At 39.1% G+C, this 17,650-nt stretch overlaps 1 protein-coding gene across 3 annotated transcripts in view; it reads left to right on the forward strand.

The window, feature by feature from the left end:
* Positions 1 to 811: 811 nt before the first annotated feature.
* tox (thymocyte selection-associated high mobility group box) overlaps positions 812 to 17,650 on the forward strand; it is a 61,493-nt gene continuing 44,654 nt past the window's right edge. The window contains exons 1-3 of one of the 3 annotated variants that reach the window (XM_031730836.2): positions 812 to 830; positions 1,009 to 1,115; positions 1,598 to 1,669. Coding sequence is in view for 1 of the 3 variants with exons in the window: in XM_031730835.1 (XP_031586695.1) it covers positions 1,565 to 1,669 (105 nt within the window). In the remaining 2 variants the exon portion in view is untranslated. The other 2 variants (XM_039602655.1, XM_031730835.1) reach the window with 2 other exon arrangements.

The raw sequence follows: 17,650 nt of genomic DNA on the forward strand, positions 1-17,650 counted from the left end.
AACCATACAAAGACAGACTCGAGCAAAGAAAAGATACGAGGAAAAAATAAAGAGGAGAGGGTCGACCCTAGGAGCACACAGGGATGACCGTTTACGGACCTGAAATGCAAGAATGAAAGACACGATGTAAGTTTTACCAGTCTCACACGCATTAACCATTAACCAGGTAAAGAAAATGGAGAACAAAAAAAGGAAAGGAAATACATATTTAGGCAGAATTTTGCAAATATCTACTTTTCATTTTTCAGCAGCATAGTGCTTTTTTCCAATTGGTTTTTTTTAAGAGTCAGGTCAAGGCTCCAACAGCCCAAAGGCGATATAAGGGTGGCGGCTGACAACAGTTTTTGTTTGCTACATGGATCATTTTAGTTCAGGTTGGTGTCTTTCCTTTTGTTATATTTCTTTAAGAGTTCAAAATGTGTTGATTACACAAATATAATTTAATTTTCTCTGTAGCACTTCATGGATTTCATAAGCAGCACACCTTAGTTGTTCACACAAAGCATAAAGATAAAAAAAACAATATATACAGTGTTATCTTCATTTTAGATGTCAAAGGTATTTGCGGCTCCCAGTGTTTTCTTTTGCGTGGAAACCGGGTCCAAATGGCTCTTTGGGTGTAAAAGGTTGCAGACCCCTGTCCTAGAAAGACTAAACTATAATGATTAGCCAAAGTTTAACAAATAAGCCAACAAGCTGGACAAGGTGATGGTCAAAATTAATACATAGACAACAGTTAACTGTACAGCACCTGGCTGGACCTCATAACACTCTCCCCCCCCTCTAGATGGAGCACGTGCTGCCAATAAGCTCCATCTTTTTTTGCCAAGGTAGCTGCAAACGCCTCATACAGTCAGTTACCACCAAAATAAAGTCACTCTCTGGGGAATAGTATATTCTTTTAAATTATTCATCATTATTTTAGTCAGCGTATTAATTCTACGAAAAGCCTGAAAAAGGTCGTATTTGTCTTGTCATCACTAAGCTCATATGTTTTTCTCTTGACAGAACCCGGGCTTTGTGAGGTGAAACGTACTTCCGGCTTCGTTGTGGCTAACTCTCGCTAGCTTAACAAAAAAGCTCTTTGTATCGCTGGTCCGCGAGGCACCACAGCAGTGAGTACACGCGCGGCGGCAGCAGCAGCAGCAGCAGTAGCAGTGGAGGAAAATTCAAACAGAGTCCCAAGCAGGGACAGACAGGGTCCACGACGTCCCCTGTCCGAACCATACACAGGGCTAACGGACGCACTAGAGGAAACGGCGCTTTTTAAAAGCAGTACTTCATTTTAACGTTTGTTTTTAACGTGAGAAGTACGTGAACCGGGAACTTTGCTCCCCAGAGCAGCAGTTTCTTGGGCAGGAAAGCCGGTGTGTGGAGAACAGCATCAGCCTAAAACTTCGCTGCCTCTCACAGCTTGGTTTAAGAATTATTTCACCAGTTACTTCTGTCTTTGAACAAGTTGTTTTTTAGAGTACCGAGCTCAGGTTTTTGTTAAATCTCTTTAATTTTGAAAATACAAAGGCAAGGAAAGAAACTCGGAAGAGAAGTGGATGTATTTCCAGTCATGGATGTAACAGTTTACCCGCCTCCTCCTCAGCCTCTAGCCGCGCCAGACCACAATAGATTGGGACAGATTTCCTACCCTGACCCGGCCTTTGGGACCAACAAGGTAAGTGGGGGAAAGAAAGCAAACTACCGCACATAGGCTTCTTCTGTCAGCAGATAAAATACACCTTTGTGTTGTCTTATTCTGACTTATTAGTCCCACTCAGCTGTCGCCCCTCTTCGTGTTCATGTTCCGCGCCCTGCCAATTAAGGGGTAATTAATTGGCTTGTTAGGCTCCAGTTAATTATCGTAGTTACTGAAGGTAACTACATGTGAGTGCTTCTTTTTATATTTTTCACTCACTAGAGGGTGCAGAGCCTGTAATTTTATTCCGACTTTGTCGTCTGTGATGTGATGACACCTATAATTAAAAAGACGCCCACTGGTAATAGAAAGGCCACAAGGTTTAAATTTGCTGCACATTTGAAGTCCAAACAGAACATGTATGTTTAGAATGAAATAGATGGCAAGCACGAGGGAGGAAAAGAGGAAACCAGAATCTTTTTTTGTAATATGCTTAAAGAGGTGATCTTGTGTAGAATTTGCAGTACTCATTTCTGATTCTATCTTGGTCAAGGTGAATGGAGTTTGGGAAGCAAAGGTCAGGGTTAGATTCACAGCAGAAACCTGGATCTGATAGGGATCCAGGATGGGTGGATGTGGATGCTTAGCTTATAGGTAGATTGCAGTTAAGGACTATCCATCCCCATCCAGTGTATGGGGACGTTTGTCAGAGTAAATTGTCTGGGTTCAATCAAATCATGCCCATTTGACAGTGAAAAATTGCCTAATTATTTAATTAGGTTTAGCTAATGACTGCATCCAGGTGAGTTGACTGCTACTATTAACCTCAATTATCCTCTGTCTCAAATAGACTGGTTCATTTTGTAGTTTGGTAAATAGAAGTAAAAAATAGTAATAATGAGTTCATTACAAGAAAATACTGACTTTATTGAACTATTAATCAATAAATCATTCTAAATCAATTGTGCACCTGTAGTTAAGGTGTGTTGAACCCTCTCTCTCTATTTTCTTTTATACTTCAATCTGTTTTATTGACATACCATGCAAGCAACAGCAACTGGAAGTTCAAATTAAATACTCATGTCATACGAAATTCTCCTAACAAACCTGTGCAGTAGTTTTCATTATCAGATTAAGGCCTTTTAACATCAAAATATCCATCAGGTCACTGACAATGCATGTAGGATTAGTGTTAGGGTTGGATTTCATTCTAGCCACAAGCTAAACATGCAAATGTTCAGAAACTAGAAGAACCAAGTTTCCAAAGCAGGTTATATACATTCAAGTTTGCATTTCATTTTTTTTCCTTTAGAAACTTTTCAGCTAGTGCTGGAAAAAAGGTTGGAGGTTAACCTAACCCAGACTCTACTCGTAATCCTAGATTGGCCGCTAGTGACCTACTTAAGAGGGTAAAATGTAATGTGCACTTGGGGAACCAACAAAGGCAGGCCTGTAGCCTGTTGTAACAATACAGTCATAACTTTTGACTCCACCTTTGCTTTGTTTCCACTGATGAGTTTAACTGAACTCTTTCTCATACGGTTGGGTCTGTGCCATTGCGTCTGTGCCTGACAGTTCAGACCTGTTACCATCCGGTGCCTGGCAAATGGCAAAGTTGCTGTTGAATTCACGTCATGTCCACCATCGCTAGGCGTGGTTTCTGCCGGTCATGCACCTCTCTATTTTTGTAACCTGATGTCTGATGGCTGCCGACACAGCTGGGTTAAAGACACAAGTCAGTTGTGTCCGTTTTTACTGAAAATTTAATGATATGAGTACAGAAGAATATTGATTGTAGTAAATTGAATAGTGGCTTGATGTAGCAATTTTTCATACCCCTATTCTGAAAAAAGTGTCAAACTAGCAACTCTTTTTAAAAAAAAAAAAAATGTATTTATTTTTTTTAAAAAATGTCCCAAATCCTCTTCAACCAACAATGCTTTGTTTCCAAGTCTTATTCAGCAGCAAGCTCCTTCCCCACATTATGAAATATTCGTTGGTGATTATTTCCGAAGCTCTAGAACCCCAAAAATGCCACCGTCAGGATAGTTCCTTATTTGTTGGCCACATGAACAACTGGAGACCATCTACTGATACAGTCACACCAGCCACGGTGCTGTTGAACTCGCTGACAAGACAGATGTTAGAAAATATTATATACCACACTTCACATGGAGAGAACTTACTTACAAATCACAAATTATGGGATGGGGCTGTAAAGCGGAAGTGGAAGTCGATTAAAATCAACCCATATTTCCTTTGGTGAAGCCCATTTTGAGTTAAAGACTTCTTGAGTTGCTTGAAGCGGTTAACCAATGATAAACATATTTAAATTAGTGTGCTCATTGTTAAGTTATTGTTCAATAATAAAATATGCTGATATACATGTATATCAGCAGATATACATAAAAAAAAAAATGCAGATATACATGTGTATGTGTAAGAAATATGCTCGGCTGATGGAGTCTGTGTATGCCACCGCTCTGTTTGGATTATGAGTCAATTTGGTAAAAGTGGGGAAACTATTTGTGGACTCTGAAATGACCGTGCTGTGTGATCTCTGATGGTGCACAAATGTCATTTTTCTTTGAATAAAGTACAAAAATAGCAGACCTGGACATGACATGGAGCAGAAGTGATGGCAAAGCTGTTGTGACCTCTGACCTTAATCTGTGGTTATTGGGCATAAGCAGCACATATGTTAGTTATTCCCCCATTTTTTTTTTATTTATTTATTTTTATTTATTTGTTACCGTAATGACTAAACTCACTGTGGTGTATACTGGGCTGTTGTTTTTAAGCTCATAATCACATCAAGTGTGGAAAGGCCTCATATAGCACTGTGCTGTGTTGTTGCTAGTGTGTATTTGTTTCAGAAAGAGGGAAGGAGAGAGAGAAGATAAGAGCTCGGAGGATGTGGAGAGAGAGAGGGAGAGCAAGCCTATGTGGTTGGGGGTAGGGATTGGAAAGAGAGCGAGAGAGTTGTTGGGGGTAGGGATGTTGTAGATGAGAGAGAGAGAGAGAGCGAGCGAGCGAGTGAGGGAGAGGGAGACACACACACACACGCACCGCGCGCGCGTGCGAACACACACAGAGGAGGTAGAGTGTGTGTAGTGGGGGTGGGGCCACCAAGGTTTGTACTATATTTTTTTTTTTCCCTCTGTGTCTTTTGATTCACGTCTCTGTCGGCCTGATAGAAGAGATCATATTACTGAATGGAGGGGCAGAGAAAAACTGAAGAAAAGGGAGAGAGGCCAAAAGTAGGAGAGTTGATTAAACATTAATTCAGTTCTTTTAAAGACGTACTAGAGCTTCTTGGTTGGCTCTGAATCTGAAATGAGTGACTGTTTTCAGGAATTCAACCTCAAATTTCTAAAGTGGCAAAATAAGTCTGATTGCACCCTTTGTTCTTACACCCTTAAAATACACTGTATTGAATAGCTTCACGGTGAGGCTCATGCTACTTTTAGCTTGTGAGACTCTCTGTGTTACTGTCTGTGTCTGTTTGTATATCTATGGCAGAATGTGGTCTTAGAATCCTCACTTCATCAACAAATGGATTAAACAAGCTAAATTATCCATTAATCCAAAATAATCCATTCTGATTAGAGCTCTGCATTAAGGCTGCTTTACAGCCAATTCATAACAACCTATTTCTCAAGGTTGAGTATGACAGCTACTGATAATGTAGGGTGTTTAATAAAAAGAAAAATGTTGGAGCAAAATAATGAGTAGCTTGGTTGTGTGGAGAAATGTAATAAAAAACTAAATATAAAGAGAGAGTTTACAGCCGAGCCTTCTGGCATGAAATTGGCTGCAAATAAAAACCTCGAAGAATTGCAAGTAAACTGTGCAGCATGTCTGAATACAGTCAGAATTTTTACAGAGGTGTTGCTACATGTAAATGGGTGTAAAGTTCAACAAGAGGTTGTTGTCACATAGGGTTGGGCGATTGGACGAATATATCGATAGTTTTTACAAGGGTGATTTATTTCTTTATTTGCCCATGAGTAAGTTTGCTAATAATGATGGAGCTAATAGAAGCAGTCAACAGGAAAAAAAAAAAAAAAAAAAAAAGCACTGTTTTAACAGCACCCTCTTTCATCTGCGAGCAAATGCACCCTCCTCAGAGTACGCCCAAATGCTTGTTGATGGAGCTGTAGAAGCTGGTGATAGCCTAGCATACTCAGCTGGATGGTGGACATGTACATGCTCATGCGAGTAGGTCGTGTTTGCTCGCACTATACATCTGCACAAGTGGCACACCGCTTTGGTTGCATCCTTAGGTATACCTCTTTCATCTGGTTTAAAGCCAAAGAAATCCCAAATTGGCGACTTTATACTTTTTTTGTGTTGTCAGTGTTAACGCGCCGTCATCACGACTAGCGTGATTAACAATTAACCCATCTGTAGCGCAGACAGAGTCAAAATCCCTGAAATTTCTCGCATTTCAACGCATTTCGGCAGTTTGTCCAAATTTTCTTCATTCTGCGCTCCAGATGGGTTGAGCGCGTTAAAAATTTTAATCATGATGATTGCGTTTTATGTTTGTTTTTTTTTGTTTGTTTGTTTGTTTGTTTTGGGGGGGGAAATTAGTTATTCCATATTTTGACTTCTTCTGTGTCGTAAACACGCAAATCAGTCCATGCATGATTACATTGCCCCGCCCATCAAAAAGTCTGCGCATGCGCAAATGTATCGCCCATCGGCAATTGTTGGACTTACGATTGCCGGTTGGAAAATTTTTACACATCGCCCAACTCTGTTGTCACATGATTCTTCCACCTCTGTCCAACATTGCTTGTGCTTTTAATATACAACTTTCTATTTCATCTGCATATACACTGTTTTCCACTGTACTTGGGCATTTGTCCATTGGTAAATTGATTGCCATTTTCAATTAATTTACTAATAAACAATTCCCCTCTTTCTCATTTTAAAAGTTCAGTTGCTGTTGTCGTTGTGTTCCTGAGTGTTTCATCTGCTTCTCGGAGGGCTTTCAGCTGGCAGTTCTTGTTCTACTCAGAGATCCTCTCAGTGAACAGGAGGGCAAATTTAAAGTCTTCATGTCCACAGGTCGCCAATATCCTGTTTAGAGTTTGTTTCACAACTAGCTCTTGTCACAGAAATTCTCCCTATATGCTAATCCTAAATGGAAGTGTTATCATAGAAGGCCAGATGCCTGAAGGAGACTTGATTTGTAAGATAATGTCTTCTAGCTTCTGAAACTGTGCTTGTTTATGGCTAAAAGGTAACCTAAACGTAACTTTAAGCAGGGATTACTTACTTTCCACATTCATGAGTCCACTAGGGACTGCTAGGGTCAATGTAGATGTTCAGATGTAGTTCATTTTTATTTTTATTTTTTCCCCCAAAAAGTACCTAACAAAAAATCTGTGGGCAGAACTGCTTTCTAGATTTTGGTCTTCCTCTTCTCCTTGTACCTCTGTGCCGCTAGTGAGGCACCCCTTCTTTCTCACCCTCTGTTGGAGAGTTAGTAGGCACCCAAAGTGTGTGAGTTGTGGTAGAAAAACAACAGACATGTTCTGGCACACTCTGTGATTGATCATTAAACTTGTAAGTTTAACCAACATTACATCAGGGCCAATGACTTATGTGCAGTTGCAGGTTATTTAGTTACACAATATAGTGCTCATCCCCACATCCAGCTGTGAAAATATAAAAGTTATTGTCAATGCGGTATTTTTTTTAAAATCTTAGAATTCACTAAATGTTTTACACCCTCTGTCTTATTTGTAGGGCATCATTTGTGTTGCACGTAACAATGATTGACATCAGCTGGACTGTGCTCTCGCTGCCAGATGGCACGGTATATTTTTAATTGGAGCAACAATGTGTGCTTCATTCCTCTAGTTCATTTGTGGGTTTTGTACTTTTTGTTAACAAAGAAACTGAAGGTAAAGAGCGTCAGGCTAGTCATCCCTGTGGCCAGCTGCTAGTTTTAATGAAAGTGTATACAGAAGTGAGTTGTGCTGAACTGTGATTGGATGACAGCGCTCATAGTGACTCTGAACAGATGTGAAAGGGAGAAGGTAATTTGATCCAAAAGTGAATTCACTGTAAATCTGAAGTACCGTGAAGTAACATAAGTGCATATATGTCAACACAAGTATTTGTGGTGAAACTGTATGCAAGTAAGAAAGGAAGGAATAAAGTCTCACTGAGAGAGAGAGAGAGAGAGCCTAATGTAAACATGATGATTGGGTAAGCTGGGTGAGGTATTTCTAAAGCAAATACTGAGGAAAAAGTGAACATGGTGGGGAAAAAGGAGGGCATGAGACAAGAACAGAAAAACATGGAGGATAGACAGTAAGCTGTAGCTATCAAGTAATTTAGTTATTTCAGTATTCTATGGATTATTTTGTTGATTATCAGATAAATACTTTTGTGTTATTAATGAGCAGCAATAAATATTCTAAAGAAAAAATACAGGTCGTTCAAATCAAACTGCTCATTGGTTTAAAATTGCAGTGTTTTAATAGTTTAACTGCATACAACAACTGTGAAAAACCTAAACCCTCGCATTGTTTACATGCAATATCATAATCTTAAAGAAAACATTTTCTTAAATGTAAAATAATCACAAGTACAGTCATGTCAAGGTGTACATGCAACCTAAAGTGAGGCGTAAAATCAAACTGCCTTTACTCTGGAAGGCTTTCTTACATTAATATGTAGCAAAGGAGTTCTGACAGTGTTGTGTCTCCTGGATATGAGGGAGATTTGGTGTGTGTTCCTGTGAGTGTGTTTACATGTTTAAGTGTGCAAGTGAAGGGGTGAGTATGTGTGCCTTTAAGCCTGTAAAAAGAATATGTGGTGCCTGCAATGAAGAATGGTGAGCAGTCTTCTTTGCCCTGTATTTTGATGCAACGTTTCCTGGTCCAGAAAAAAAAAGACTTGATGATGGTGTAAATGTTAATAATTAATGTTAATAATTAGAGATGGCACGATACCACTTTTTTATGTCCGATACCGATACCGATATCATAAATTTGGATATCTGCCGATACCGATATGAATCCGATATAGTGTGTTTTTTAATCAATAAAACTGTTTTTTTTTAATATCTTGCTGCATTTTGTATAAGTTCATACTCAAGTTTAAATAAACAACAACACTAAAGCTATTCTGTTATACCTGTGTGTAAAAAAATACACTGCACCCAAAATATTTCATAGTTCAGCAACACTGATCAATCTAATAAACTTAAACCTACTCCATCCTCCCTATTCTGGTATTTTAAAGAGTACTTAGCAGAAATATTAAGCAACCTAACTAATAGGGTTTCAAACTCCCCAAAAAAAAAAAAAAAAAAAAAAAATAGGAACCACCCACCCTCCACCTCATGATGCTTAATCGATGTAATCAACTTTAATGCAGGGTTGCAGGGTGATGCAGGGTGAAAAAAAATGCACAGAAACAAATTATTTTTCAAGAATAATTAAATAGATTCAAAATCTTTCTTCTACAGAATTGCAGAATTCATAGATGGAACCTTCCCAAAGGAAAAAGTACTATAGCTTACTAGGGTATATAGACTTAAGAGTTACTATATATAGTAATGGACTTCTATACATTTTACATCAGATTAAAACTTTGGGTGTAAGATTCAGATAATTATTTATTAAAAGCTACATATTTTAAATGAGAATAAGAAAGAAAAGTATGTCTTTGTGCCCCTTTTCCCTGTTCATGCCCTATCGGCCCCCTGGCTAAACTTTGCTAGATCCGCCCCTGCACAGTTACCAGCCGTCAGCTACCTAGAAAAGGATCCTGGTGTAGAAAGTAATATTAAATAAATTCTAACAACAGCTTATCAAGCTTAAACGTGCTGCTGTTGTTCAGCCGCTGGTTTCCTCTTTCTGGCGCGAAGTGGGCCAAAAACAAAGAAGAGAGACGGACTCGCAACAGAAAAGCCGATCAGCTGATCGTTAAGCAGTTTCACGATTGAAGTAGCGGCAGGAAGGTGAGGGAGAGAGAGAGGCAGTCGCTCCATATATCGGTTGTTAAGCTTAACATGGGAACGCTTTACAAACATTCAGAGATGAACTTACACACTTGCTTTACTTCTCTCTGGGATAACTTCCTCGGAGATGAAATGCTGGTTTGGTAGCGAGGCTACAAACACACACAGCCGCTCTATCACGTGAGGCATACTGCTACAACGTGCTACGGTTATGAGCCGAGTTACGCCGTGTTGCAAGTTTTGTGAGATGCTTTTTTTGATATTTAATGGATCGGAGTACATTTTTTATTTTTCGCCAATATCCGATCCAGTAATTTAGGTCAGTATCGGACCGATACCGATACGTAATATCGGATCGGTCCATCTCTATTAATAATCATTCAGTGTCCAACCTAACAGCGTTTTACCGGTCGAGGTATATTTTTTCTGGCCTGTAGAAGAAAGGGGTGAAAAAAGCTCTTGTTTTTATATTTTTAATTAATCTTAATACTTTATTTATATTTTATATTAATCTAAATAAATATGGCCTCATACACCCAGCCATGCCTTCGGTAGATTTAACCCTTCTTGTTGAGGTATCAGTGCCTGTAGGACAGCTATCCTCAGCCTTGAGCAGGCTGCCTAATTTAAACATCATGCCGGACTAAGCTAACAGTTCATCTGCATATTTTATTTTACCTTCTGCAGATCTTTTTTTGCTGTGTAAAACAAACAGCCATGGATGGGAGCAGCTACAAAGTTAGCTTTTCTTCACTTGGATCTTATTGAACAGGGGGTTTGATTTCTGCCAGCTGTTGTCAGTAAAGGTTTTAATGGCAGTTACAGTAACAAACACTGCTCTTTTTGCCATTTCTTCATTCGCCTCTTTGCTCTTAACATGTGAGTGTGTGAACGCGTGTGCGTATAGACAGACTCTGGCTTCATGTTAAACTCCTTCAATAGTGACAACTGAAGCATCGGAGCAAAAATTTTGCGTTGAGGACTTTTTATAATTGAGTTATTCAAGTTACTTGATGAATTGTTGCAGTCCTAGTAGACAGCAAGGGGAAAGATGAGGATTTGTGAAACAGGGATGTTTTTTTTTTTGTTTGTTTTGTTTTGTTTTGTTTTTTAAAGAAAGAAAAAGATGGAATTAGAGACTGTAAGAATCAGAAAATAAAGAACTGAACTTGTCACATCTTGCACAGATTTTAGTTTAGTGCATATAATGTACTGTATCATGATTATTTTCTCTTACTGAACATGGTACTGAACTATAGGTTTGGCTCTCTTTACTTTCTGTGGGTTGTTAGTAAGTATTGTGTTATGGCAGGTGATGCTGGATTGCTTGGTGACAAAGAAACAACACAGCAATAATCAGCTGCCTCTCCATATCACTTTATCTGACACTTTGACATCAATGTCCATCAATGGTCTTACTGCCTCTGGTTCAGGTCCAGGGCTATTTTAAAGTAGACCAAGTTTGATTGCTTCTTTACCGTCCTATGCACCATTTTGGCATTAACCATCTTCATCCAACAGATGTCTTAAGAGTGCTTACTTAAAGGCTGCTGGCATCCCAGATTAGTAACTTTTGAGATGGTTTATGTGCAGGTGGTTATGTGGACTTGTGGTGAACTCCCCATTTCACCACAAGTATGAGTTTTTCAAGAACTGGGTCACAGCCTCTGCTATTGCTTCCTAAAACTGCCTTTCAGCTTCCTTCTGAGAAGGAAGTATCCCTCCATCCACCTACTCTGCACACAAAATGACCTTTAACTCTATTTTACGGGCACTACAAGGCACCCAAATATCATAAAAATTAGCCACAATAAGCAAATCTGCCTTTTTGCACTTGCCTTTCTTGTCCCAAGAAGGTGAAATACTAAACAAAACAAACAGAAATTCATACTTTCCCCACACAATAAAGAAAACAGCCAACCAGACAAAAAAAAACAGAAGCAGAATAAAAAAAAAAAGCAAGAAACGCAGAGGATGATTTCCAGTTCATGTTACGACCAATCTAGGGGTCCAGGACATACCATGAAAACAGCGAGTTGATAAACTTGGGAGTGTCAAATCCTCAGGGTGAGCCGAGGCTTAATAATACAGTATCTTCACCAGTTAACAGACTCTTAGAAGTCGACTGAGGGTTTTCATACAACCCCAAATTAACCCAACAAACATGCCGGCTTTTACCAAAGCAGACAGGTTATTTGTTAAAGCATTCTAAGTCACCTTGGGGGACTTTACATTATCATCATCACACCCTGTTCTCCTCAGGCTCAGTGTACGCCTGCAGGGAACATGCTCTGTGTTCATGTAATAATAAATCTGCTCCACATGAGCTGGCTGACTTAGCTTACTGTATATTGTAATTGTTGGCTCACAGCCATGTCATAAACAGACGATCCTCTCCACTGTGAAAAAGAATGCACTCCTCAACAAACCCTGATGGAAGTATTAGCATTTTTTAAAGAACAATCGCTGTCGCTCAGGATTACAAAAAATGAATTAATAGGGATTTGGCAGCGACTTTAAAATGACATATCAGCAGTATGAAAATGTGCTTCTGTGCACAGTGAGTGAGAACTAACCTGCTCTTTGAGTAACAAAGCGCTATGCTGGACTGCTAGAATGCTCTTGTCATATATCAGCAGTGTTGGGTATTTAAAAAGTTGTACAGTACCTCTACAATAGTCTTACTCCTATAGCACTCTCCAAAGTGTCGGCATTTCATCTAATTATCTATCAGAAGACAACCAGTCAATCTGTCCGTCCGTCTGTCCGAGTTGGCTGCCATACACGCTACAGAACATCAAGCCAACCCCCCAGCCCCCCACGCTTGCTGACGATTGGGTGAGTTTCAGCACTGTTGCTTGTGCGCTGGTGTGTCTGAAAGTGTTTCAGTTGGTGGAATCATGGGGACAGGGTGGCGAGGGACTCCTGGTTGGTGGAGGGATGCCAAATGGAACAGACGGGCAGAGACAGTGCGGTGCCAGAAGGGACTAATTATCAGGATTTCATTTCCAAAACAAACATATTGCAATCAAATCACATACTGCAATCGTTGCTGCATTGTTCTGTGTGTGTGTGTGTGTGTGTGTGTGTGTGTGTACTGTATTAGTGACAATGACTTGGATCAATTGTCGTGGAAGAGATTGGATCAGTTCCCGAGGCATTATTCAAGAGCTGTTGTGGCCCATTTCTTTAGCACTCGGCTTTTGTTCCTGATCATACAATCATAACTGTTGCAGTGAAGTGCTAATTACCATGGATAGATTGAAATAACTTTGTCACATTAGAAATGTGTAAACTTGTATCTGTTTTGATCCTGTTTCCTCTTCTCTTATAAACTATCTGTGACTTCAAACAAACTTTTCTGTGATTCTGCTGCTCGTCTCAGTGCGCGGAGTGTGACGTGTCAGTGTCGATTTAATTCTCTCAGGAAAGGTCAGACTTTTTTCACAAAGGTGCTTGTTTATGATAGATTTTCATTTTTTTTGTGGACATGCAGAGCATGTTACTATCACAATGTGAACCTCAAATCCTGCTGCAAGACAGTAAACGAAAAAAACGAAAAGTGAATGCCCGCTTTGAAGTTCTTTCAGGTATTAAAATTTCTTGCAGTTATATAGGAAATGCTGGTCATACCATGAGAAAATTGTGCGTAATATCATTGTATAATTATTGTGTAACAAGTTAAAACAGTGTAACTGTGTGAAAGCTTTCTGGTGATAAAACTGCAGACATTTAGGTGTGATCTGATTTACAACCCCCCCACAGCTCTAGAGTTACTTTCATTTCATAGTTTAGCAGTTCACTGTTTACTGCTGTCCAACACAATTACTGACATCAGTTACATTGACAGACATTGGAGCAGGCCCTTAGTCCAACAACGTTTGTTGTTTCCCCTGCCTCTTACAGTTATAGCTGTGTCCCTGAGTTGAACAGCTTAGAAACATCCACTCTCTATAACATCATACAAAACCAGCAGGGTAAAAAAAAAAAAAGTGGGTCTGCGATTCGTGCTGTGGTTGTCCCGCGTCCTGCCTCCTGCATGTTCTATCATGGTGTCTCCTTCACCTAAACCACAGTATTTCCAGCAGTGAGGACATCATCAAATGCTCCATCTTACAAAAGGCAAAACTTCACACTGTTCATTCTCCCAGCATTTTCTACAGTTGATGCATTAAAAAAAAAAAAAAAAGAATTTTTTATGCATCACTGTTGGACAGTAGTTTAACTCACTGGTTGAGCAGGTGGATGGCTTAAATACAGTGGCCAGGGTTTGAGTCTGACTCACAGCTTTTTGATCTTACTCTGTAAAAACAGCAGACTGCTAAAGGCCACTATGCATTCTCTGCTCAGCACCAAACAGCAGGTTTTTTTTAATTTAATTTTTTTTTTTTTTATACAGTGAATAAAAATATAAGACATTTCTCAATATCTTCTTCTCTTTTGGTCATTAGTAATGACACATAGCTATTAGACACAATAGACGTCTGTGTGTTTTTTGATCACAGGGTCTGCTGAGCTGAACGTTTGTTATCAAACAGGCGCCAGATCTTCTAGGATAATAACACATACTATTATCACTACAGTAGCTGATGAACATTAAGGAGGTAAAGAGTCGGAGGCCTTCCGGAGTTACGGGGGACCAGAAACAGAACAAAAAGAGAGTGCATATTGGGCTGACAAATTAACAGGTAACCACCAGCACACTTGCAGTTGAAATGTTGTGTTGCTGGCTAACTGCTGGATGTGTACACAAGCAAATTCATCTCATTATGTCAAAAGTAATATCCAGTTGTGTTGGTGTATTAAGTAATTTTGGCAAAGGCTTGAACTACACTTTAATGCTAAACTGACTTTTTTATGATCGTGCTAGATGGTGTAAAATCATAGACTGTATTTAAAGGATGGATTCCAGATCTGAAATATGAAACTGATCCAGAAGTTTTGTTAAACAAGCATCCTTTGTAATTGCCAGTGGTGAGCAAGTCTCCTGGTCTGATGCTATAGAAGTCCAAATAAGAGTGACTCTTTAACTCACTTGATCTGTGGGCTCAGCAAATATTTTCCTAAAGACTGGATAGTCTGTTTTGAAGTCTTATTGAATACAACATGGTGCAGATTTAAATAAAATGTGTATAACAGAATACGTAACTTGTAAATCTTTTAAACTCATATTTTATTCACAAAAATATAGAAAACATTAATGAAAAATCCGACAAAGAAGACTTGGGACTGTTGAGGAGCTAGAATCCTGCATCAGACAAGAATAGGACAATACTCCTCTCAACTAGTCTCTTCCGTTCTGGAAGTTCAGACTGTTGTTAGAGCAAGAGGAAATGCTACAGTGGTAAACATGGCCCTCTCTCAACTTTTTTTTTTTTTTTTTTTTTGATGTTGCATTGCTATCCAAGTGAAAATAACCGTGTTTTTTCTTTAAAAGGTACATTTTCTCACTTTAAACAGTTTGTTTTCTGTATTTATAAAATATGGGATTATGAGATTGGAATAATCATTGCATTTTGTCTGTATTTACATTTTAGACAGCATCCCAACATTTTGGGGATTTGGGGTTATATATAAAGTGTATAGCAAAACATTTGTCCCCTTGTTTAACACCAAATTTGCCAAATGTTTTAATAGCCTTTTATTTGACTATGTTGCCTTCATAGACCTACTTGCCTGTGTTTTGCTAGTCGAAACAATTCTTGAATAAGAACCTGTGTTCAGGCTTCTGTTCGCTGGTGGTAAGACGCTGTAATTTACAGAAAATATATTAGAAACCCAAAAGACAGTTTGTCTCATGAGATTTATTCAGATTTTATACTTGGATTACTCTTAGGTCCAAATTTAAAAAAAGATATGACATGATTAAACAGCTGTTTCAAGAATGTAAAATTTCCCTTCACACTCAGGCACGCATATTTGAAAGATATTTACATAAAAGTGCACACACACAGTCTAAATTTACAGTAAGGGTGAATACATTTAGCCAATAAAATTTGGTTTATATTGTTGTCGGGGTGACAAAGATAAGACCGATAAACAATTGCAGAGCTGAACTACCACAGCTCCCCACACAAGCACGTACATACACACAAAATAAGTCTTCCTGTCTTTCTCCACCTATCTCTCTGTACACGCTTGTAATTTGATTTATGTCTCCTGATGCAGTTCAGAGTGAGCTTAAATCTATTCACTCTGGTCCAGCCAAGTAGTTTCAACCTCCACCCAAAACCATGAGTGATAAATATGGTTACTTTGTCTTTGTGACACATTTAGTCAAAGATCGCTTCACAAGATGAGGACATGTCATGTTTCCCACTCCAGCGTGAGCTCTGTGCAAAGAGGAAGTCGATTCCAACGCTGCAAACACGCTGAGCACAGATCGTTTGTCGTACATGTATCTGCAGTTTTTATTGCTAAAGCTATACCGTGATCTCTTTAAGCTAAAATTTAACTTCATCCTAAAAATTAAGCTTTTTTTGGTTTTATGATTGAGGATTGATGATTCCTCACACTTTAGATGTTTTTCATTTCATTTTCACACTCTAGTAGATTACAATATTGAGTGTGAATTAATGTAAAAAAAAAAAAACCCTGAATGAATTTCTATAACCCTCACAAATGACTTCTTTTGATCTCGTTTACTACACATTTTATTTCTAACCTCTCCCTCTTTCTCTTCCACATCCTGCTCCCTTTTTTCTTGATGCACTGTATTCCACTGTATTCTTTTCCTTTGTCCTTGTCTGTCATCCTAATAGTCTCTCTCTCCCATTTCTCCCCCTTCCTCCGACCCTGACCCACTTAGCTGGCTGCTTGTTATTCAAACCTTTGCTTTACCCACACAAATACAGACTCACATACACAGAAATGAAGAGAGGGAGCAGCAGAGATGAGAGAGAGAGAGTAAGAGAGAGGAATTTGGTTCGACTACAAACCTTGCCATCCTTTTTTGTTCTCTCAGTGGTAGGTTTGAGATGCACACTGATAACTTTGACAATCATTTCTGTTTTGTGGTATGACTACTGATAAGCATATAAGTGTAAGGATGTCTGATTTTAACAGCAGAGTGAAAATGGAAGACAAAACATCCCAAAACAACACATTTTCACATAAAAGCCACACCGTGCTAATGAGGGTGCTTCCCAATCAGACTGACGCAGAGCTGCTGCCTCAGCCGTGAACTACTGAACCCCAAATTAGTTTTAAATACTAAATTAAACCTAGCTAGCTAGTCTTAATCAGGTACTTGTGGTCGACAGGGTTTATAAAACTGATTATTTTATATCTACAGGGTATAAAACATTACACATTACACTAGGTTGGTTGTAACTGCCCAGAGAAGATCACAGGACATATAGACCATTCATTGTACTGCACATTAGGTCTGCGCCAGCAGAACACCATCTCCAGGATTCCCAATATCTTGCTAGTTGGGACTATTTTTGCCCCCTTTTTTTCCCTTTTCTTTCTTTTCTCGCTATATATTGAAATGAATGAGTGTGTGAGGATCGCAAAAAGCGATCCTTTAGAAAGTAACAGGAAACAGAGCGTGCTGTGATTAAGTGGTTAGCACAGCAAGATGGTTCCTGATCTGAACCCACTGGCCTCTCTGTGCCTGCATGGGTTCTCTGTTGGTGCACTAGCTTTCTTCTAAAGTCCATAGAAATGCATGTTAGGTTAATTGGCCGTAGATGTGGTTGTGAGTGTGAATGGTTGTCTATCTCACTGGCATCCGTCCCAAGGTGTACCCTGCCTCTTGCCCTGTGGCCACAGGGATAGGCTTTAGCCCCACCGTGACCTTGGATTGGGGAAGTAGTAAGTTTTCTTTAAACAAAAACACAATTGCAATACTAATAATAAGAAACAGCAAACTTTTGTCTCAATCTTGTCTCAAACTTATGACTTAAACTTTGCCAACCTGACACCTAATTTGCTACAAATTAGCTGCTATAATACCCGTACCCCCCACCCTAAACTGGCTAAGTAGTTAAGAAAATTGATGGATGGATTTTTAATTTAGAGCTCAAAGT

The sequence above is a fragment of the Oreochromis aureus genome, linkage group 18 (genome assembly GCF_013358895.1).
Source record: "Oreochromis aureus strain Israel breed Guangdong linkage group 18, ZZ_aureus, whole genome shotgun sequence".
Taxonomy (NCBI): domain Eukaryota; kingdom Metazoa; phylum Chordata; class Actinopteri; order Cichliformes; family Cichlidae; genus Oreochromis; species Oreochromis aureus.